Genomic DNA, 24,149 nt, shown 5'->3' on the forward strand with positions numbered 1-24,149 from the left:
AATGGTTCTAGCTAAAACTTCCAGGACTATAATGAATAGCAATGGTGAGAGTGGGCATACTCGTCTGGTTCCGGATGTTAGTGGGAATGCTTCCAACTTTTTCCCATTCTATAATATGCTGGTCGTGGGTTTGTCATAAATTGCCTTGATTGTGTTGAAGAATGTTCCTTTTATTCACAAAGATTTTCATCATGAAAAGGTGTTGTATTTTATCAAATGTCTTCTCTGCATCTATTGAGATAATCATGTGGTTTTTGTTCTTCAGTTTGTTAATGTGATGTATCACATTGATTGATTTGTGAATGTTGAACCATCTTTGCATACCTGGGATAAATCCTGCTGGTCCAAATGGATGTTCTTTCTGATTTGTTGTTGGATTTTATTAGCTAATATTTTGTTGAGGATTTTTGCATCTATGTTCATCGGGGAAATTGGTCTGTAGTTCTCTTTCTCTGTTGTATCTTTTTTTTTTTTTTTTTTTTTGACAGGCAGAGTGGATAGTGAGAGAGAGAGACAGAGAGTAAAGGTCTTCCTTTTTGCCATTGGTAAACCCTCCGATAGCTGCTGTAGCCGGCGCATCGCGCTGATCCAAAGTCAGGAGCCAGGTGCTTCTCTTGGTCTCCCATGTGGGTGCAGGGCCCAAGCACTTGGGCCATCCTCCACTGCCTTCCCAGGCCATAGCAGAGAGCTGGCCTGGAAGAGGGGCAACCGGGACAGAATCCAGCACCGGCCTCTGTTGTATCTTTTTCAGGTTTAGGAATTAAGGTGATGTTGGCTTAATAGAAGGAGTTTGAGGCCGGTGCCGTGGCTCAATAGGCTAATCCTCCGCCTAGCGGCGCCGGCACACAGGGTTCTAGTCCCAGTCGGGGCGCCGGATTCTGTCCCGCTTGCTCCTCTTCCAGGCCAGCTCTCTGCTATGGCCCGGGAGTGCAGTGGAGGATGGCCCAAGTCCTTGGGCCCTGCACCCCATGGGAGACCAGGAGAAGCACCTGGCTCCTGCCTTCGGATCAGCACGGTGCGCCGGCCGCAGCGCGCCGGCCGCGGCGGCCATTGGAGGGTGAACCAACGGCAAAGGGAGACCTTTCTCTCTCTCTTTCTCTCTCACTGTCCACTCTGCCTGTCAAAAATAAAAAAAAAATAAATAAATAAATAAAAAAAAGAAGGAGTTTGAGAGGATTCCCTCCCTTTCAATTGTTTTGAACAGCTTGAGAAGAATTAGAGTTAGTTCCTTAAATGTCTTGTAGAAGTCATCTGGTCCTGGACTTTTCTTTGTTTGGAGGGTCTTTATTTCTGATTCCATTTCCATCGTGGTTATTGTCTGTTTTCTATGTCTTCATGACTCAGTTTTGGTAGATTGTGTGTGTCCAGGAATCCATCCATGTTTTTCTAGGTTTCCCTATTTGTTGGCATATTCCTTGTTTTAGTAATTCCTGATGATTCTTTTTATTTCTTTGGTATCTGTTATTATATTGCCTTTTTTATCTCTGATTTTATTGATTTGGTTCTTTTTTGGTTAGTTGAGCCAATGGTTTATCAATTTTATTTTTTCAAAAAAAACCCAGCTCATTGTTTCACTGATCTTTTGTATTTTTGTTTCAATTTTTGTTTATTCTCTAATTTTAAGTATTTCTAGTCTCCTACTGATTTTGGATTTGGTTTGTTGTTATTTTTCTAGGTCCTTGAGATGCATTGATAGCTCATTTATTTGCCATTCCAATTTCTTGATGTAAGCACCAGTTGCTGTAAACGTCCCTCTTAACACTGCTTTTGCTGTATCCCATAAATTTTAATATGTTGTATTATTGTCTTCATTCATTCCCAGAAATTTTTTGATTTCTTCTGTGACCCACTGTTCATTCAGGAGCATGTTGTTCAGTCTCCATATGTTTATATATGTTTTAGAGATTCTTGGCTGGTGCCGCAGCTCAATAGGCTAATCCTCCGCCTATGGCGCTGGCACACCAGGTTCTAGTCCCGGTCGGGGCGCCAGATTCTGTCCCGGTTGCCCTTCTTCCAGTCCAGCTCTCTGCTATGGTCCGGGAGGGCAGTGGAGGATGGCCCAAGTCCTTGGGCCCCACACCCGCATGGGAGACCAGGAGAAGCACCTGGCTCCTGCCTTCGGATCAGCACGGTGCGCCGGCCGTAGCGCACCAGCCCCAGTAGCCATTGGAGGGTGAAAAGGAAGACCTTTCTCTATGTCTCTCTCTCTCTCTCTGTCCATTCTGCCTGTCAAAAAAAAAATGTTTTAGAGATTCTTGAGTTGTTGATTTCCAGTTTCATTCCATGTGGTCAGAGAAGATGCATCATATGACTTCAATTTTTTTGAATTTGCTGAGACCTGCTTTATGGCCTAGCATGTGGTCAATCCTAGAAAAAGTTACTTACACTGGTGAGAAAAATGTGTATTCTGCAACTGTAGGATGAAAAGTTCTGTAGATATCTATTAGGTCCATTAGGTCTATAGTGCCAATTAACTCTGTTGTTTCCTTGCTGATTTTCTGTCTGGTTGATCTGTCCATTGCTGAAAGTGGGATATTTAAGTGCCCCATTACTATCGTATTGGAGTCTTTATCTCCCTTTAGATCCATTAACTTTTCTTTTAAATGGCCAGGTGCTCTGTAATTGGGTGCATATATGTTTATTATAGTCACATCTTCCTGTTGAATTGATTCCTTAATCATTACGTAGTGCCCTTCTTTGTCTCTTTTAACAGTTTTTATGTTAAAGTCTATCTTGTCTTATGATGGCTACAACAGCTCTTTTTTGGTTCGTATTGCTTCTTTTGAGAACTATCTGTTGAGGTCCTTTGCCCATTTCTTAACTGGATTGGTTATTTTTTGGTTGACTTTTTGAGTTGATGATATATTCTTTTTTTTTTTTTTTTTTTTTTGACAGGCAGAATTAGACAGTGAGAGAGAGAGAGAGAAAGGTCTTCCTTTTTCTGTTGGTTCACCCTGAAAGTGGCCGCTATGGCCAGCACATGCCGTGCACTGTGCCGATCTGAAGCCAGGAGCCAGGTGGTCTCCCATGCGGGTGCAGGGCCCAAGGACCTGGGCCATCCTCCACTGCACTCCTGGACCACAGCAGAGAGCTGGACTGGAAGAGGAACAACCGGGACAGAATCTGGCACCCCAACCGGGACTAGAACCTGGTGTGCCGGCGCTGTAGGCGGAGGATTAGCCTAGTGAGCCGCAGCGCCGGCCAATGATATATTCTTTTTTTTTTATTTATTAAACTTTTATTTAATGAATATAAATTTCCAAAGTACAGCTCATGGGTTACAATGGCTTCCCCCTCCCAAAACTTCCCTCCCACCCACAACCCTCCCCTTTCCCGCTCCCTCTCCCCTTCCAATCACATCATGAATCATTTTCAATTCTCTTTATATACAAAAGATCAGTTTAGTATAAATTAGGTAACGATTTCAACAGTTTGCCCCCATATAGCAACACAAAGTGAAAAAAAAATACTGTTGGAGTACTAGTTATAGCATTAAATAAGAGTACAGCACATTAAAGGCAGAGATCCTATATAATATTTTTTTAAAAAATTAATTAATTTTCTATGCCATTTCCAATTTAACACCAGGTTTTTTTTTTTTTTTTTTTTTTTTTTTTTTTTTTTTTTTTTTTACAGGCAAAGTGGACAGTGAGAGAGACAGAGAGAAAGGTCTTCCTTTTGCCGTTGGTTCACCCTCCAATGGCCGCCACGGTAGCACGCTGCAGCCGGCGCACCGTGCTGATCCGATGGCAGGAGCCAGGTGCTTCTCCTGGTCTCCCATGGGGTGCAGGGCCCAAGCATTTGGGCCATCCTCCACTGCACTCCCTGGCCACAGCAGAGAGCTGGCCTGGAAGAGGGGCAACCGGGACAGGATCGGTGCCCCGACCGGGACTAGAACCCGGTGTGCCGGCGCCGCAAGGCGGAGGATTAGCCTATTGAGCCGCGGCGCCGGCCTTTTTTTTTTTCATTTCCAATTATCTTTATATACAGGAGATCGATTCAGTATATAATTAGTAAAGATCTCATCAGTTTGTACCCACGCAGAAACACAAAGTGTAAAAATACTGTTTCAGTACTAGTTATAGCATCACTGCACATTAGACAACACATTAAGGACAGATCCCACATGGGATGTAAGTACACAGTGACTCCTGTTGCTGACTTAACAATTTGACACTCCTGTTCATGGCGTCAGTAATCTCCCTAGGCTCTAGTCATGAGTTGCCAGGGCTATGGAAGCCTTTAGGGTTTGCTGACTTTGATCTTATTCCGATAGGGTCACAGTCAAAGTGGAAGTTCTCTCCTCCCTTCAGAGAAAGGTACCTCCTTCTTTGATGGCCCCGTTCTTTCCACTGGGATCTCACTAACAGAGATCTTTCATTTAGGTCTTCTTCTTTTTTTCTTTTCCATGGTATCTTGGCTTTCCATGCCTACAATGCTCTCATGGGCTCTTCAGCCAGATCCGAATGCCTTAAGGGCTGATTCTGAGGCCAGAGTGTTGTTTAGGACATCTGCCATTCTATGAGTCTGCTGTGTATCCCACTTCCCATGCTGGATCTTTCTCTCCCTTTTTGATTCTATCAGTTAGTATTAGCAGACACTTGTCTTGTTTGTGTGATCCCTTTGTTTCTTAGACCTATCCAAGCCATCGAATGTGAACTGAAATTGATCCCTTGGACTAGTGAGATGGCATTGGTACATGCCACCTTGATAGGATTGTATTGGAATCCCCTGGCACATTATTAACTCCATCATTTGGGGCAAGACTGATTGTGCATGTCCCAAACTGTGCATCTCCTCCCTCTCTTTTTCCACTCTGAAATTTAACAGGAATCACTTTTCAGTTAAAATTTAAACACCTAAGAATCATTGTGTGTTAATTACAGAGTTCAACCACTAGTACTAGAACAACAACAACAACAACAAATACTAAAAAGGATAAAGTATTACATTGTACATCTAAAGTCAGGACAAAAGCTGATCAGGTCATTGTTTCTTATAGTGTCCATTTCACTTCAACAGGTTTCCCCTTTGGTGCTCAGTTGTCACCGATCAGGGAAAACAAATGATATTTGTCTCTTTGGGACTGGCTTAATTCACTCAGCATGATGTTTTCCAGATCCCTCCATCTTGTTGCAAATGACTGGGTTTCATTGTTCCTTACTGCTGTATAGTATTCTATGGAGTACATGTCCCATAATTTCTTTATCCAGTCTACTGTTGATGGGCATTTGGGTTGGTTCCAGGTCTTAGCTATTGTGAATTGGGCTGCAATAAACATTAATGTGCAGATGGCTTTTTTGTTTGCCAAATTAATTTCCTTTGGGTAAATTCCAAGGAGTGGGATGGCTGGGTTGTATGGTAGGGTTATGTTCAGGTTTCTGAGGAATCTCCAGACTGACTTCCATAGTGGCCTAACCAGTTTGCATTCCCACCAACAGTGGGTTAGTGTCCCTTTTTCCCCACATCCTCTCCAGCATCTATTGTTGGTAGATTTCTGGATGTGAGCCATTCTCACCGGGGTGAGGTGAAACCTCATTGTGGTTTTGATTTGCATTTCTCTGATTGCTAGTGATCTTGAACATTTTTTCATGTGTCTGTTGGCCATTTGGATTTCCTCTTTCGAAAAATGACTATTGAGGTCCTTGGCCCATCTCTTCAGTGGGTTGTTTGTTCTGTTGTTGTGGATTTTCTTGATTTCTTTGTAGATTCTGGTTATCAACCCTTTATCTGTAGTATAGTTTGCAAATATTTTTCCCATTCTGTCGGTTGCCTCTTCACTTTCCTGACTGTTTCTTTTGAAGTACAGAAACTTCTCAATTTGATGCAATCCCAAATGTTAATTTTGGTTTTGACTGCCTGTGCTCCTGGGGTCTTTTCCAAGAAGTCTTTGCCTGTACCTATATCTTGCAGGGTTTCTCCAATGCTCTCTAATAATTTGATGGTTTTGGGTCGTAGATTTAAGTCTTTAATCCACGTTGAGTGAATTTTTGTGTAAGGTGAAAGGTATGGGTCTTGCTTCAAGCTTCTGCACATGGAAATCCAATTTTCCCAGCACCATTTATTGAATAGGCTGTCCTTATTCCAGGGATTAGTTTTGGATCTTTGATGAAATATAAGTTGGCTGTAGATGTTTGGATTGATTTCTGGTGTTTCTATTCTGTTCCATTGGTCTATCCAGCTGTTTCTGTACCAGTACCATGCTGTTTTGATGACAACTGCCCTGTAGTATGCCCTGAAATCTGGGATTGTGATGCCTCCGGCTTTGTTTTTGTTGTACAGGATTGCTTTGGCTATTCGAGGTCTTCTGTGTCTCCATATGAATTTCAGCATCATTTTTTCCAGATCTGAGAAGAATGTCTTCGGTATCTTGATTGGTATTGCATTGAATGTATAAATTGCTTTTGGGAGAATAGACATTTTGATGATATTGATTCTTCCAATCCATGAGCATGGAAGATTTCTCCATTTTTTGGTATCCTCTTCTATTTCTTTCTGTAAGGTTTTGTAGTTTTCATCGTAGAGATCTTTAACGTCCTTGGTTAAGTTTATTCCAAGGTATTTGATTGTTTTTGTAGCTATTGTGAATGGGATTGATCTTAGAAGTTCTTCCTCAGCCGTGGCATTGCCTGTGTATACAAAGGCTCTTGATTTTTGTGGATTGATTTTATACCCTGCTACTTTGCCAAACTCTTCGATGAGTTCCAATAGTCTCTTAGTAGAGTTCTTTGGGTCCCCTAAATAAAGAATCATATCATCTGCAAAGAGGGATAGTTTGAGTTCTTCCTTCCCGATTTGTATCCCTTTAATTTCTTTTTCTTGCCTAATAGCTCTGGCTAAAATTTCCAGAACTATATTGAATAGCAGTGGTGAGAGTGGGCATCCCTGTCTGGTACCAGATCTCAGCGGAAATGCTTCCAACTTTTCCCCATTCAATAGGATGTTGGCCGTGGGTTTTTCATATATTGCTTTGATTGTATTGAGGAATGTTCCTTCCATACCCAGTTTGCTTAGAGTTTTCATCATGAAAGGGTGTTGTATTTTATCAAATGCTTTCTCTGCGTCTATTGAGAGAATCATATGGTTTTTCTTCTGCAGTCTGTTAATGTAGTGTATTACGTTGATTGTTTTGCGGACGTTGAACCATCCTTGCATACCAGGGATAAATCCCACTTGGTCTGGGTGGATGATCTTTCTGATGTGTTGTTGCATTCTATTGGCCAGAATTTTATTGAGTATTTTTGCATCTATGTTCATCAGGGATATTGGTCTGTAATTCTCTTTCAATGCTGCATCTTTCTCCGGCTTAGGAATTAAGGTGATGCTGACTTCATAGAAAGAATTTAGGAGGATTCCCTCTTTTTCGATTGTTCTGAATAGTTTGAGAAGAATTGGAGTTAGTTCTTCTCTAAATGTCTGGTAGAATTCAGCAGTGAATCCATCTGGTCCTGGGCTTTTCTTTGTTGGGAGGGCCTTTATTACTGTTTCAATTTCTGTGTCAGTTAAGGGTCTGTTTAGGTTTTCTATGTCTTCCTGGCTCAATTTAGGTAGGTTGTATGTGTCCAAGAATCTGTCCATTTCTGATAGATTTCCCTGTTTGCTGGCATACAAGCCCTTGTAGTAATTTCTGATGATTCTTTTTATTTCTGTGGTGTCCGTTGTTATGTTTCCTTTTTCATCTCTGATCCTATTGATTTGGGTCTTTTCTCTTCTTTTTTTAGTTAGTTGGGCCAATGGGGTGTCAATTTTGTTTATTTTTTCAAAAAACCAGCTCCTCGTTTGGCTGATTTTTTGTAATGTTTTTTTGGATTCAATCCTGTTGATTTCTTCTTTGATTTTAATTATTTCCCTTCTTCTACTGGGTTTGGGTTTGGTTTGCTGCAGATTTTCTAGATCCTTGAGATGACTTGAGAGCTCATCTATTTGGTGCCTCTCCAATTTCTTGATGTAGGCACCTATTGATATAAACTTTCCTCTTAACACTGCTTTTGTTGTATCCCATAGGTTTTGGTATGTTGTGCTGTTATCCTCATTTACTTCCAGAAAATTTTTGATTTCTCTTTTAATTTCTTCTATGACCCATTGTTCATTCAGGAGCATGTTGTTCAATCTCCATGTGTTTGAACGTGCTCTGGGGATTCCCGAGTTGCTAATTTCCAATTTCATTCCTTTGTGGTCTGAGAAGTTGCATGGTATGATTCTAATTCTCTTGAATTTGCTGAGACTTGCTTTATGGCCTAGTATGTGGTCAATCCTAGAGAAGGTTCCATGTACTGCAGAGAAGAATGTAAAGTCCTTAGATGTAGGATGAAATGTTCTGTAGATATCTGTTAGATCCATTTGGGCTATAGTGTCATTTAAATCTGCTGTCTCCTTGTTGATCTTCTGTCCTGTTGATCTGTCTATCTCTGAGAGTGGAGTATTGAAGTCCCCCAGTACTATTGTATTGGGGTCTAAGTCTCCCTTTAAGTCCCTTAACAAGTCTTTTAAATAAGCTGGTGCCCTGTGATTAGGTGCATATACATTGATAATCGTTATATCTTCCTGTTGAATGGATCCCTTAATCATTAAATAGTGCCCCTCTTTGTCTCTCCTGACAGTTTTTGTGGTAAAGTTTATGTTGTCCGATATTAAGATGGCTACACCCGCTCTTTTTTCATTTCTGTTGGCATGGTATATCTTTTTCCAGCTTTTCACTTTCAGTCTGTATGGATCATTGTTGGAAAGATGAGTTTCTTGTAAGCAGCAAAAAGATGGGTTTTGTTCCTTAACCCAATCAGCCAATCGGTGTCTTTTAACTGGACAGTTCAAGCCATTAACATTCAATGTGACTATTGAGAAGGAGTAACTTTGCCCTGCCATTTGCCAAAGATATTTTCTAATATCTGGTTTGAGATTCCTGTGATCTTTTGCTGTGAGGTTTCCTTTCTTTACCTTCTTTCATATTGGTGACCGTGTTTCTGTGTTTCTGTATGTAATACATCTTTAAGCATCTTTTGCAGGGCTGGACGAGTGGCGACAAATTCTTTCAATTTCTGTGTGCTGTGAAAGGTCTTTATTTCGCCTTCATTCACAAATGAGAGCTTTGCAGGATATAATATTCTGGGCTGGCAGTTTTTCTCTTAGTACCTGGGCTATATCTCGCCATTCTCTCCTGGCTTGTAGGGTTTCTGATGAGAAGTCAGCTGTAAGTCTAATTGGAGATCCTCTGAGAGTAATCTGGCGTTTCTCTCTTGCACATTTTAGGATCTTTTCTTTGTGTTTCACTGTGGTGAGTTTGATTACAACGTGTCGTGGTGAGGATCTCTTTTGATCATGTTTATTAGGGGTTCTGTGAGCTTCCTGTACTAGGATGTCTCTGTCCTTCTCCAAACCTGGGAAATTTTCTGCTAGTATCTCACTAAAAAGGCCTTCTAATCCTTTCTCCCTTTCCATGCCTTCAGGAACTCCTAGAACCCGAATGTTGGGTTTTTTAATAGTATCCTGTAGATTCCTGACAGTATTTTTTAGATTTCTGATTTCTTCTTTTCTTTGATTTGACTGTTTCCTTTCCTGTTCTCTGTCTCTAATTCCGATATTCTCTCTTCTGCTTCACCCATTCTGTTTTTAAGGCTCTCTAATGTGTTTGCCATTTGATCTATTGAGTTCTTCATTTCATTGTGGTTTTTTGTCACTATCTCAGTTTCCTGTTCTACTAGTTGTTTCATTTCATTTTGATTCCTCCTTAATATTTCATTTTCACGGGAGAGATTTTCTATCTTGTCCATTAAGGATTTCTGTAGTTCAAGAATTTGTTTTTGAGAACTTCTTAATGTTCTTATCAATTTTTTGAGATATGCTTCTTGCATTCCCTCTATCTCTTCATCTTCATAATCTTGCATTGGCGTGCCTTGTTCACTTGGGGGCGTCATAGTGTCTTCCTTGTTCTTGTTACCTCGGCTTCTATGTTTGTTGTTTGGCATGTTGGAGATAATTTATGGTGGTTTTTTTTTTTGCTGTGGTGTTTTTTTTCTCGTTATACTATTCCTCTAAGTGAGCTGTCTGCTTTTTTGGAGCCTAAGGGCCTTGATGGGTGTGGCCAGAGAGCTATGCTTCAGGTAAACTCTTCAGGTTTAAGGCTGTGCAAAGAGCGACTCTCCCAGATTACTCACTACCTTGCTCCTTGCTGGCTCGCTTTCTCTTTTTTTTTTTTTTTTTTTTTTTGACTCAGTTGGGAGTGGAGTTGAGGGTAGTTGAAATCTGGCCTCTGTGAGTATTCGTTTGATCTACCCCTGGGACCACACACAGAGTTTATGCAGCCCTCAATGTGTTCTCCAGTTTCGCTAAAGTTACTGAGTTTGGCTGCGCTTTACATATGTAAAATCGCGGTGCTCTTTATTTTGCTTGGTGAGTGAAGGGAGAGGCCTCTGTTCCCCCCCCCCCCTCAGTGTCTCAGGTTTCTGAGGTCTTTGTCTTACCCTTCTCAGTTCCCGCGCTGGCGAGATTCTGTGGCTCTGGCTCCTCTCCCGCCGCTCAGCTCGTCTCGGTTGGTTTTCCACGCGGTGGGCTCCCTGTAAGTCCTCTGTGTCCCATCCACAAGATCCGGAAGCATTTCCTCTGCAGTTTTTTTCTTGAGTCTTTTCCTGAGGCTACAGTAATTCCACTTTTATGAAACTTTATTTTCCCAAACTAAGGCGCACGTCCTCACTATCCGCCATCTTGGCTCTGCCCCCCAATGATATATTCTTGATACTATTCCTTTGTCAGTTAGATAGTTTGCAAATTTTTTTCCCATGTTGTTCGATGTCTCTTCAATCTATTGTTATCTCTAATGTAGAAAAGGGGAGACTTTTCTGTACTGTTGGTGGGAATATAAATTAGTACAGCCACTGTGGAGAACAGTGTGATTTCCTGAAAATCTAGAAACAGACTTGGCATATGATCTAGCAGTGCCATTACTGGGTGTATCACCATTTTTATAGCAGCACTGTTCACAATAGTCAAAACGTAGACTCGGCCGAGTTGTCCATCATCAGATGACTGTATAAAGAAAATGTGCGCTTGCATTCTCTGTGTCTGTCTGTCTCTCTCTCTATATATATGTACATATATATATATATATATATATATGAAATTCAGCTATAAAAAAGAATGGAATTCTATAATTCGCATCAAAATGGCTACAACTGGAGGACATGTTGCATAAAATACCTGGACACAGAAAGACAAATACTGAATGTTCTCCCTTATATGTGAGAACTAATATTTTTATAAAATTTCAAAAAACAAAAAAAAGAAAAGCCTGTGTTTATCAGTTTTCCTGCAAATATAGTGTTTTGTCAAACTTTATAAATATTTGTCAAATTGTTAAGAATGATATATATATATATATTTATTTATTTATTTATTTTTTGACAGGCAGAGTGGACAGAGAGAGAGAGAGACAGAGAGAAAGGTCTTCCTTTGCCATTGGGTCACCCTCCAGTGGCCGCCGTGGCCAGCGCGCTGCGGCTGGCATACCGTGCTGATCCGAAGGCAGGAGCCAGGTGCTTCTCCTGGTCTCCCATGGGGTGCAGGGCCCAAGCACTTGGGCCATCCTCCACTGCACTCCCGGGCCATAGCAGAGAGCTGGCCTGGAAGAGGAGCAAGCGGGACAGAATCTGGCACCCCGACCAGGGCTAGAACCCGGTGTGCCAGCACCGCAAGGCGGAGGATTAGCCTGTTGAGCCACGGCGCCGGCCTAAGAATGATATATTACCATAGTCTTAATGATCTGTACTATTTTAAAATTTACTGTATATGAGTGAAATAGACATCTTTTTATTTCACTATTATTTACCATCCTTGCCTATATTCCAGCTGTATTATGGTCTTTTTAATTTTTATTTGTTGAACTCTTTATTTAAAAAAGTATTAAGCCTTTGACTCTAATGTAAAATTAAAAATATGTCAAAAATTAAAAATAAATAAGAACAGGCATTTTGCCTTAGTGAATAAAGCTGCCACCTATAATGCTAGCAACCCACTGAGCACTGGTTGAAGTCCCACGACTGCTACACTTCCAATCCAGCTCCCTGCTAATGGCTTGGGAAAAGCAGCAGAAGATGGCTCACGTGTTTGGGCCCCTGCTACCCACATGGCAGACCTGGATGAAGCTCCTAGCTGGCTCCTAACTTCGGCCTGGACCAATGCTGGCTATTGCGGCCATCTGGGGAGTAAACCAGCAGATGGAAGGTTTCTCTGTCTTTCTCTCTCTCTCTAACTTTTATCTTTAAATAAATAAATGTTAATAAGTCAATTTTTGAAAATAAAATAAATGTTCAGAGAGTTAAAGGACTACTTTCTGTGACTATAGATTATCTTGATTATAAGATAAAATATATTGTTGACTAGTTGTCATTTTTTGAGAGAACTTAACACAATATCTGTCATCTTAAAATACTTTTTAGGAACACCATAGAGGTTTTTTTTTAAATTATCAACACTTGCTTTGAAAATTAGAATTTTATATTGGAAGTATAAAATTAAGATGCCTATTTTTAAATTATTTTCTAGGTTTTTAAATATTAGATCTGAACAAAATGTTCCAGGCATTGATTTTGAAAAATTGGAGCTAATAGAACCTCTTACTCTATCCTTTTTTTTTTTTTTAATGTGTTTTATTTATTTGAAAGAGAGAGACAGAGAAAGAAAGAGATCTTCCAGGAACTGGTTTTGTGGTGCAGAGGATTAAGCTACTGCCTGGACACTGCCATCCCTGTGAGCACCAGTTCCAGTCCCAACTGCTCTGCTTCCTATCCAGCTCCCTGCTGATGCACCTGGAAAGCAGCAGCAGATGGCCGAATTCCTTGGGCCTCTGCCACCCAGATGGAGCTCTGGGCCCTAGCTGTTGCAGCCATCTGGAGAGTAAACCAACAGATAGACTATCTTTCTCTCTGAGTCTCTAACTTTCTGTCATTCTGCCTTTCAGATAAAATCATTGTTAAAAACAATTAGAAAAAAAAGAAAAAGATCTTCCACCTATTGGTTCACTCCTTAAATGACCACAGTGACTGGGGCTGAGCCAGCCTGAAGCTAGAATGTGGGAATGCTACCTGAGTCGCCCACATGGGTGTCAGGGGCCCAAGCACTTGGGCCATCTTCCCGCTGCTTTCCAGGGCACATTAGCAGGGAGCTGGATCAGAAACAGCAGTTGGGATACGAAACGGTGCCCACATAGGATGTGGTGTTGCAGAGCAGGCCTGTCTTTCTCTGTCCTTGACGTGATCATTCCAGTTGTCCATCTCAGAACCATTTCATTTTCAGCATGTAGAGTTGGTTGCTTTTTTTCCGTGTGGGAGGTCAGTAGAGAAAAGGGCACCATCATGTTAAAGTATGATATCAGTATAGGTCAGTAAAATAATCTTCATTCTTTTTTTTGTTTGTTTGTTTTAGATGTGTTTATTTGAGAAGTAGAGTTACAAATAGAGAGACAGAGAGAGAGAGAGACCCTCCACCTGCTGCTTCACTCCCCAAATGTCCACAAAGGCCAGAAGCCAGGAGTGTTTTCCAGGTGTCCTACGTGGGTGTAGGGGCCCAAGCGCTTGGGCCATCCTCCATTGCCGTTCCAGACCATAAACAGAGAGGGGAATCAAAAGAGGAGCAGCTGGGGCAAGAACCGGCACCCATGTGGGATGCTGGTGCTATAGGCGGAGACTTAACCTACTACGCCACAGCACCAACCCCGAAATAATCTTTATTCTTAACATTGGATAGACTTCAGAGAAAATAGGAGATAATATGGATGCTTTTGTTTATTTTCAGGTCTTCGGATAACTGTGCTTCTGACATCCTTCCTGATGGTTTTGGGAACTGGCCTAAGATGCATACCTATATCAGACTTAACACTTAAGAGAAGGTAAATCCTATAAATAACTAAGATTTTTTTTCTACACTTTTCCCTCCTATCTATATGATTATTTGTAAGCTTTTAGTAAACACTTCCATTTTTTAAAAATGATTTTATTTATTTATTTGAAAGGCGAGTTAGAGAAGGAGAGAGATAGAGAAAGAGAGCGAGAGAGATCTTCCATTGCTGGTTTACTTTCTAGATGGTTGCAATGGCAGAAGCTGGGCCAGGTCAAAGCCAGGAGCCAGGAGCTTCCTCTGGGGTCTCCTACTTGGGTAGCAGGGTCCCAAGGACTTGGTCTGTTCTCTGCTTTCCTAAGCCATTAGCAGGGAGCTGGATCAGAAGTACAGCAACTGGAACTCAAACTGGCATGCATATGGGATGCCAGGCTGCAGGTAGCAACTTAACACAGCACCGGCTCAACACTTCCATTTTTGGAGATAACAGTGGAGGGCCATGTTTATAGAATCATTTTATTTTATGTGCTGCATGATGATTAAGTCAGTGGACATTTTTTGGTTGCCTTATGAAAGACACTGTACTGGTTGTTGTGAAAATAAGAAAGAACAAGTTAATCTTCATATTACTCAGGAGCTGAAATAACCATGAGAAAACAATAGCATACTTTATATATAATTGTCCAACATTCTGTATAAGTTTGATTAATGCCATAGAAAAAATATCAGTTGCCTCAAGAGACCAAGAGAAGTGTTACCTAAGGTTGTTGAACGAAAAGCTCATGACGGAGGTGATCATTCAACTAGGCATTGACTGATGAGTAGACTGTTTGACAGTAGTGGTGGAGAAGGGGATGGCAGGGTGGAGGGTGGCGGAAGTGCAGGTGGAAGCAGGGACGGGTGAGTAGTTTTGTTTGTGCAAGGCAGCATTTCTGTAGCCAAGGTCCATGGATTTATTCTCAGGGGGAGCGAGGTCTGTGAGGATTTTAAAAGTTTGCTTTCATTTTGGTTGTAAATTAAAAATCATTCTAGCAATAATAATGTACCAATTAAAGGAGACATTGTTATTGACCGGCATGTCAGTTTTTTAAACTAGTATTTCTCATCTGGGATCCTTGGATGTGACTTTGAGAGTTATTGAGAGAATTTTTTTCCCTATCAAAAGGAACTTATAATGACTCAAGTTTGGGAGACTCTGGTTTACAGATTAAGGTCTAAGAATGAGATGTAAAGAGATGAGGTTAGAAAAGGATATCCCAGTTATAAAGGACCTCAGTGCCATTCCTCCCTGGACTGTTGGGAGCCTCTTAGGCACTTAAACAGGGGAACAGTAGTGTCAGACCTGTTCTAGGCCCACTGCTGATGGAGGCACGCAGCTTTGGTTCCTGAGAGCCCAGGCTGGAGTCATTCTTGCAATTTGTTTATTCATTTATTTGTTCAATGAACTTCACTGAGCTCCTATTATGTGGCATGCTCCCTTCAGGACACTGAGAATACAGCAGGGAACAAAACAGACAAAACTCCCTACCTCATGGAGTTTGCATTCCCGTTAGGGAGACTGCAAGAAGCTAGGTAAATAAGTAAGACAATACAGTGTGTGCTGTGGAGGAAATAATGATGTCAGGAAGAAGGATTTGAATTGTCAAGGGAGGGATGGTGAGATTTCAGAAACAAGGCCCTCCCTGGGAAGGTAGCTTTCTGGCATTAAAACCCGAAGGGGGACGTGGATGGTACATCCAGGAGATGAGCCTCCTGTGCAGAGAGAACCAGAGTGGAGGGTGGAAGGGCAAGCACACCCTCAACAGGAAGGCCACGTGGCTGGAGCTGAGTGACTGACTTTATGGAAGACTGGGCAGAAATGAGATCATAGCCATTATGGGGAGGTGGGAGGGTGGCCCCAGATCCTTGAAGGCCTTGTCAGCTCTTGCAAGGACCTCAACCTTTCCTGAACTCAGGAAGCATTGGCAATTGTGAAGTTCAAGGGTGCCCTGGCGGCAGGCTGCCCTACTGAGAGTAGACGGAAGCTGAGGGTCACAGCATTAGTAAGGAGATCAATTCAGAAGCCAGGCAAGAGATGGTGGTGGCTTCAGCTGAAGTGTGGCAACAACAAGTCAGCTTCTGATTGTATTATTATTATTTTTTAAAAAGATTTTGTTATTTGAGAGGTAGAGTTACAGACAGAGAGGCGTCTTCCACCCTCTGGTTCACTCCCCAAATGGCTGCAATGTCTGGAGCTGGGCTGATCTGAAGCCAGGAGCCTGGAGCTTCTTCTGGGTCTCCTATGCAGGTGCAGGGGCCCAAGCACTTGGGACATCTTCAACTTCTTTCCCAGGCCATAGCAGGGAGCTGGATGGGAAGTGGAGAAGCCAGAACACAAACCAGCAACCATATGGGATGCTGGCGCCACAGCTGGAGGCTTAGCCTATCACACCACAGCACAGACCCCATCTGATTGTATTCTGAAAGACCTGCTGATGGAGTAGGAGAAGGGAAGGCCAGACCGACTCCTTGTGTGGAAAGTTGTGGACAGGGAAAGGATGTCACAGATGGGAAAGAGAGCCCGAGAAATAGATCGGAGGTGATACGATCTAGGTTTCACCCTAGAAGTGGAAATCACTGAGAAGGGGACAATAGGAAGAGGGGCAGTGGATTTTAGGTAGAAGATGTTGATTTTTGTTTGGAACAGAATTTTTCAGTTTCAACATAAATGCCATGGGGTTGGCATTGTGGCGTAGCCGGTAAAGCTGCTGTCTGTGACCCCGGCATTTGATATGGGTGCCGGTTCGAGTCCTGGCTACTCCTTCTCCCTGCTAATGTACCTGGGAAGGCATGGAGGATGTCCCAAGTACTTGGGCCTCGGCCATCCACATGGGAGACCCAGATGAAGCTCCTGGCTCCTAGCTTCAGCCTGGCCTAGCCCTGGCCATTGTGGCTATCTGGGGAGTGAACCAACGGAGAGAAGATATCTCTCTCTCTCTCTCTCTCTCTCTCTCTCCCTCCCCCTCCCTCCCTCCGTGTAACTCTGCCTTTCAAATAAATAAAATAAATATTAAAAAAAAATGTTACTCATTTGTGAATTTTCAAATGTTCTCTTGCCAAAAGATTTAGGCTGTACGTGTCCCATATTTTAAGAGGAAGATAGAAAAATCACTGGGTTCTAATGGAAAGCGAGTTGGCATTTCCCTTCCTGTGAGTTAGATTTAAACGTGAGTTTTTCACTGTTGTGTATGAGGTGCTCTTCATTCTTCAAACAAATACCCACAGGCTCCTTTTTAAGTATCCACAGTTTTTTAAAATATAAATTTCAGTGTAAGCTTAAATTCAACAATGCATTCTATAAAAATGCCTATTGATATTTTTGTTCGCTTTGTTTTGGTCATCTGTTCTATCCCTGCTTTCCAGTCTTATATCCTTCTATGTACTTTCCTGATAAAAAATTCTAGGAATAATGAAGAGTTGAATCTATCTTGGGGAAGTTAATGGTATGAAAAAGAGACATAACTCATGAAGAAATGTAAACAAAGGTAGGACAAGTGAGAAAGAGAAATAACATAAAGAGTTCAGAAAGATTGAATCTTTCACATAAAAGAGGTTGGTTTAAATTGAATTTTCAATCTTATATGTTCATCTATAAAGAATTTAGGAGTATTGTCCTGGTGAAATAAAACTTCATTTTACATCCATACAATAGCATTGTTATTAACAGTGCACTCTGCAGCTGTCAGAATGAAAATGCTAGGATTGGAACATGTATTTTCAACTATTAGTTTTGATAGATCACCACTTTTAAGCTTCAGTCCCCATCCAACATTTCAGTGCTATGCATTTGGGCCATCACTGAAACAAACACTTAGCCATGTGTGTGTGTGTGTTTTAAAGATTTATTTATTTATGTGAAAGTCAGAGTTACAGAGAGAGAGGGAGAGGCAGAGAAAGAGATCTTCCATCCTTGGTTCACTCCCAGATGGCTGCAATGGCCAGGACTGAGCCAGGCCAAAGCCAGGAGCTTCATCCAAGTCTCTCACATGGGTGTCAGGGTCCCAAATTCTTGGGCCATCTTCTGCTGATTTTCCCAGGTCATTAGCAGGGAGCTGGATTGGAAGTGAAGCCCTTTTGTGATTCCAGTATTACAGGCAGCAGCTTTACCCGCTATGCCACAGTGCCAACCCAGCAGTGTGTGTTTTTGTGCTCCTGTTTCACTTGAAAGAGGAGTTCTTTGAGCTTCTGATCTTGCTTTCAGGAATGGTACCCTGACTTCCTGCGTCTTGGACCCAAACTCTCAAGACCCCAGAACAGCGGCTTCCTGAGAAGCTCTTCCTAGTAGGGTCCTGCCTCTGCTTAGTCTCAGTGAAGATTCACTGAAAATATCATTTTGCCACTTTTCTCTTATTAACATGATAGATAGAGGAGGAATGTAGAATAAAGACTTTATATAGTATCTCTTCTTTTATGATCAGGAAATAAATCATACCCCCCAAAAGACTATAAATGACATTGTTCTATAGCAACAAAAACCATTATTCTAGCTGGCCTGCGGGCCTTATAAGACCTGCAAAATCATTTGGTCTGGCCCTGCCAAGCACTCGAAGGCAGGATTTGATATTCATTAAACCAGCAGTAGGCTGATTTTCAGGTGGTATGGCCCATGAGTAATGTTATAAACATCCAAATAGCCCTAGGTGGAAAAAAGGTTCCCTACCCTGTTTGTGTGAAATCTTATATTGCATGTCTAGAAAACAGTGTTGACTTCTGGAAGGTGAACTTTTATTGAGTTATATCTGCTTTTAATCATAGGTATATCCAGTGATTCCCAGAACGCATGTCATATTACCTTTCTAGTCAGAGTAATGCATTTTAGTGTTAACAATTAATCACATTTACTAATGTGCTAGATAGCTAAATAGTGTGATTCTAATAAACATAGATTTCCTAGAAATATACTCCATGTGAGAAGCTTTGTAGTTGCCAAAATTATATTTAAGATGACCATAAAAAATGAATTGTTTAGTAAACAGTTTTGTTTACTCCTTTATGATAGCTGCTTAATTATTTGTGTATTGGGGTGGGGGGAGGATGAAGAAGTAGATTCCTGCCTTACCAGCTGAGTAAACGCTTGTCGTCTCAAAGATTTAAATGTCACAAATGAAACATAAAAGTGTTAGAAAATCAGGAGCAGGCGTTTAGCTTGGCAGTGAAGATGCCTGCGTCCCACCCTGGGATACTTGGGTTTGATTCCCAGCTCCAGATCCTGAGTCCAGTCGCCCACCAGTGCATACTTTGGGAGGCAGCAGGTGATGGCTCAAGTGACTGAATTCCTGCCACCCATGTAGGAGACCTGAATTGAGTTCCCAGCTCTTAGTTTGGGCCCTAGCTCAACCCCAGCCATTGTAGATATCTGGGAAGTGAACCAGCCGGTGGGGGACCTCTCTCTCTGTCTTTGTATCTCTCTCTCTCTTTTCTGTGCCTCTATGCCTCACAGAAAATTACCATTTTAATGAAATCTAAGAATTGAGAGGTCCCTGCAACTAAGACACAAATCCCAGAAGCCATAAAAACAAAGACTTAATACATTTGACTGTGTAAAAATTTAGAATATATTTGTGTTTAAATACTCAAATAGTGGCCAGCGCTGTGGCTCACTAGGCTAATCCTCTACCTGCAGCGCCAGCACCCCGAGTTCTAGTCCCAGTCGGGGCGCCGGATTCTGCCCCAGTCACTCCTCTTCCTGTCCAGCTCTCTGCTGTGGCCTGGGAAGGCAGTGGAGGATGGCCCAAGTGCTTGGGCCCTGCACCCGCATGGGAGACCAGGAGGAAGCACCTGGCTCCTGGCTTTAGATCAGCACAGTGTGCCGGCCATAGCAGCCACTTTGGGGGGTGAACCAACGGAAGGAAGACTTTCTGTCTCTCTGTCTCTCTCTCTCACAGTCTAACTCTTCCTGTCCAAAAAAAAGAAAAAACTCATACAGTATAAAACAAAGTCAAAAGACAAATTAAAAACTGGGAAATACTTGCCACAATAAGATAAATGGATTATCTCCTAAGTTGAAAAGAATTCTTTCAAATCAGTAAGAAATGAACAGTTTAATAGGTTAATAGGAAAATGGATAGTGGATATGAGTAAGCAATTGCAGAAATACAAAAGACATAAACTTGAGAAAAGATATTGAACTTTCCATCTTAATTTAAGAAATTAAGATTACAGCAGCAGTTAGATGTCCTTTTACTGGCAAAGACGAAAAAAATATAATGTGCTACATTGCCTGAGGTGTAGGGAAAAGAAGGCATTGCTTATGCCTGAGCAGTTCGGGTGTCCTATTTGAAGGGGATTTGGGCAATATTTTCAGATTCAAAACATACCTGTTCTTTAACCCAGTTCTTAGAGAAAATTAGCCTGCATGTGAAGCGCTGCCAGTTTGCAAGTACTGCCATGTTTGTACAGCTTTGCTTGTGGTAGCAGAGGCTGGGTGTGATCCAGATGGCTTCACTGTGCCTCTGGTTATGGTACAGTGCATCCTGGAACAGGACACAGCTATGTGAACGTGGCCTGTGTTGTGGCACAGTGGATTAAGCCACAGCCTGTTAAGCTAGCAGTTCGAGTCCCAGCTGCTCCACTTCTAATCCAGCTCCCTGCTAATGTGCCTGGGAAAACTGCAGATGATGACCCTAGTATTTGGCCCCTTCCCACTCACATAGGACACCGAGATAGTGTTTCAGGCTCCTGGCTTCCACCAGGGCTCCTGACCATTGCAGCCCTTTGGATAGTGAAACAGTGCATGGAAGATCTCTTCCCTCCCTTCCTCCTTCCACTCCTCCCTTTTTCTCTGGCACTCTGCCTTTCAATAAGTAAAATAAATCTTTAAAAAAGAAAAGGAAGTAAAGAATCTGTACATTCAAATATAAAAATGTTTCCAAGATATGTTACTGAGGTTGAGTAAAAAGGCCAAGTTTAGAGCTTGTGTTTAATATCCCCTTTGTAGAAAAGAATGGGCTGAATGAATATGTCAGTGTTTAGCTAGGACTGTTTCTGGTTGGTTCTGAGGAGGGGGCCTAAGCAGCTAGAATTGGGAGTGGAATGGAAATTACTTTTCACTTTATGCTCTTTCCCACCATTTGCATATGTGACCACTAGATAACTGAAATGACCAGCCACGTCAGGGAATAGTGAGAAAAGCAAAGGGAACAGAAGGAAGGGTTAGAGGGGTTATATATGAATTTTCCCAGTATAGAAAGGGAAGCCTTTTGATATAATGATGAACAATTAGTAGATTTCAGAACTGAGACTCTTCTCCATAAAATGCATATGATCCGAATTCCTCTATAACAATGTCTTAAAAAATGTAATGTATAGACCTCTTGTTTATTAAACATATGTATTCCTGGGCCTGTCCCCAGTCCCACTCAGGCTCCAGGGCAAACCCTAGAATGAGCAACTTAGCAACCATTTTCAGTGCTCACGTAAGTTTGAGAACCACGCCGCAGGTGCATACTTAGCACCTTCATTTTGAATAGTAACTGAGTAAGTAATTGCAGTGTGCTTATCCATCCTACAGTGTAGTCGCATAATACATTGAATATCCAAGTTTTAACATTTACTTCTATTTATAACTCTGTTTGCCCCAATTTGTTAAAACTCTAGGGGTCAGGGTTCATGACTATATGTCTACATAGTGCTTCAGATAAGAAAGGTTTCAGATAAGGAAACATTTAACATAGAAAAAGGGGAATTTAAAAGGTATGTAAAGTTAGAGCTTTGGAAAATACTTTTCCCCCTTTTTTGTTGTCTTTGAGATGTAGTTATTTCTGAGATTTTTTTTTTCCTAAGACCCACCCACAATGTCATGTATGAATTATTTTTTCTCGTTCAACTTTCTGTACAAACAGAAAAGTGCATAAAATATACATGTACAGGGGCTGGCATTATGGTGTAACAGGTTAAGCCACTGCCTGCAATGCTGGCATCCTGTATGGGTACTGGTTTGCATCCCAGCTCTTTTACTTCCAAATGGCCTAGGAAAGCAGTGTAGGATGGCACAAGTGCTTAAGCTCCTGCACCTACATGAGAGACCCGTATAAAGCTCCTGGCTCCTGGCTTCAGTCTGACCCAGCCTGGGCTATTGCCGCTATCTGGGGAGTGAACCAGCAGATGGAAGATCGATCTCTCTGTATCTCCGTCTTTCTCTCTAACTCCACTTTTCAAATAAATTAATTAAATATATGTTTATATATTTATATACATACATGTACTGCTGCATATATATATTTACATGAGTACATTTACTGAAATAATCACCAAACAGATACCCACGTGCTCAACTCCAGAAGTCCCTTCTGTACGCCTTCTTCCTGATCATGATTCTCCCCCTCCCTTTAGTATCAGCACAGTCGTGAATATGGATGGGATGTTCAGATTACACTGAGTTGAAAGTTATTAAGAATATTTCAAAGTTTTGCAAATGCCTATCGATTATTTTCTTTGAAATAATCATTTGCCTTGGATTTTTTTCTCTCAGTGTCAGAAGGAACAAGCAATTAAAACTTTATTTTATCTGCAGCAAAATGATTATAAGAGCAAAATAGAAACAGATGTTATTAATATATATATTTTTTAATTTTTGTCAGGCAGAGTGGACAGTGAGAGAGAGAGACAGACAGAAAGGTCTTCCTTTGCCGTTGGTTCACCCTCCAATGGCCGCCGCGGCTGGCGCGCTGCTGCCGGCGCACCACGCTGATCCGAAGCCAGGAGCCAGGTGCTTCTCCTGGTCTCCCATGGGGTGCAGGGCCCAAGGACCTGGGCCATCCTCCACTGCACTCCAGGGCCATAGCAGAGAGCTGGCCTGGAAGAGGGGCAACCGGGACAGAATCCAGCGCCCTGACTGGGACTGAAATCCAGTGTGCCGGCGCTGCAGGCAGAGGTTTAACCTGTTGAGCCACGGTGCCGGCTTAATAAAAAAAATTTTTTTTTTTTTTTGACAAGCAGAATGGACAGTGAGAGAGACAGAGAGAGACAGAGAGAAAGGTCTTCCTTTTCTGTTGGTTCAGCCCCCAATGGCCGCTGCGGCTGGCGTACCACGCTGATCCGAAGCCAGGAGCCAGGTGCTTCTCCTGGTCTCCCATGCGGGTGCAGGGCCCAAGCACTTGGGCCATCCTACACTGCACTCCCAGGCCACAGCAGAGAGCTAGACAGGAAGAGGAGCGACCGGGACAGAATCTGGCACCCCGACGGGGACTAGAACCCCGGGGTGCCGGCGCCGCAGGCAGAGGATTAGCCTGTTGAGCCGCAGCGCCTGCCAGTAATAATTTAACATATAATAAAACACACATCAGTAAAATTATGAAATAAAATAAATTATATTAAATAGCAATTTTGCAAATTGTTTACCTATTAAGAACAAATGAATACTTACTTTGTGCCCTGCATCAAAATTTATTCCCACCAGGAGTGGCGTTTTGCTGTGGTTAAGATGCACACATCCCATACTGGAATGCCTGGGTTTGGTACCCACCTCAATTTCTTGGCTCCAGCTTCTTGCTGATGTAGACCTTGGGAAGCCGTGGTGCTAGCTCATATGATTGGGTTCTTGCCACCCATTTAGGACATCTGGATTGAGTTCCGGGCTCCTGGCTTCAGTTTCCAGCTTCAGTCCTAGCCATTGCAGGCATTTGGGGAATGAACCAGGGGATGATAACTCTCTCTCTCTGTCACCCTCTGTTTGTCTTTCTGCCTCTGAAGTAAATAAAAATTATATTCCTGATGAATTGAAGAGTTGCATATTTAAAATGAGAGAGGATAGGAAAAATGAATCTTATCCCTAAAGAGATTCCCTTATTTTCCAAGCATAAAAACCAGGAAACTAATCACAAAGGGAAACATTTTAACATCAACATTTTAAACCTTTATGCTTCAAAACAAATCATAAAATTAAATTGCAAACTGGGAGAAATGTGTTGCAAGCATGGTAGATAACTTACAAGTAATCTGTAAATATTAAGCATTTTTTAAAGGTGAATGGAAAAATGGATATAGATGTACTTAACAAATATTGATTCCTGGATTTCACTAACTCATCATCTAATGGTCAACTTTATAGACAGCCTATGTGTGTTATCAGTAAAGTACAGGCTGAGCTCTGGTAAAAAGACACCAAAAATATAGAGGTTCTGTAAGATAGAAGTTCACTTTTCTCTAAAGAAACAGTCTAAATTAAGAGTGTGCCATTAAGGCAGGCAGGCAGCCCCGTTACACAAGGTCCTCCAGGGACCCATGTTCCTTCCCAGCATCCCCTAGGGTGATCACCTCGTCTGTGTGGTCAGAGCTGGCTCATTCTC

At 42.0% G+C, this 24,149-nt stretch overlaps 1 protein-coding gene across 1 annotated transcript in view; it reads left to right on the plus strand.

The window, feature by feature from the left end:
• The window catches only part of SLC49A4 (solute carrier family 49 member 4), a 111,174-nt gene that overhangs the window by 16,010 nt on the left and 71,015 nt on the right, over nt 1–24,149 (plus strand). The window contains exon 2 of the mRNA XM_062208890.1: nt 13,783–13,876. Within this exon, the coding sequence (XP_062064874.1) occupies nt 13,783–13,876 (94 nt within the window). The remainder of the gene's footprint in view (nt 1–13,782; nt 13,877–24,149) is intronic.

This window comes from Lepus europaeus, chromosome 2 (assembly GCF_033115175.1).
Source record: "Lepus europaeus isolate LE1 chromosome 2, mLepTim1.pri, whole genome shotgun sequence".
Classification (NCBI taxonomy): domain Eukaryota; kingdom Metazoa; phylum Chordata; class Mammalia; order Lagomorpha; family Leporidae; genus Lepus; species Lepus europaeus.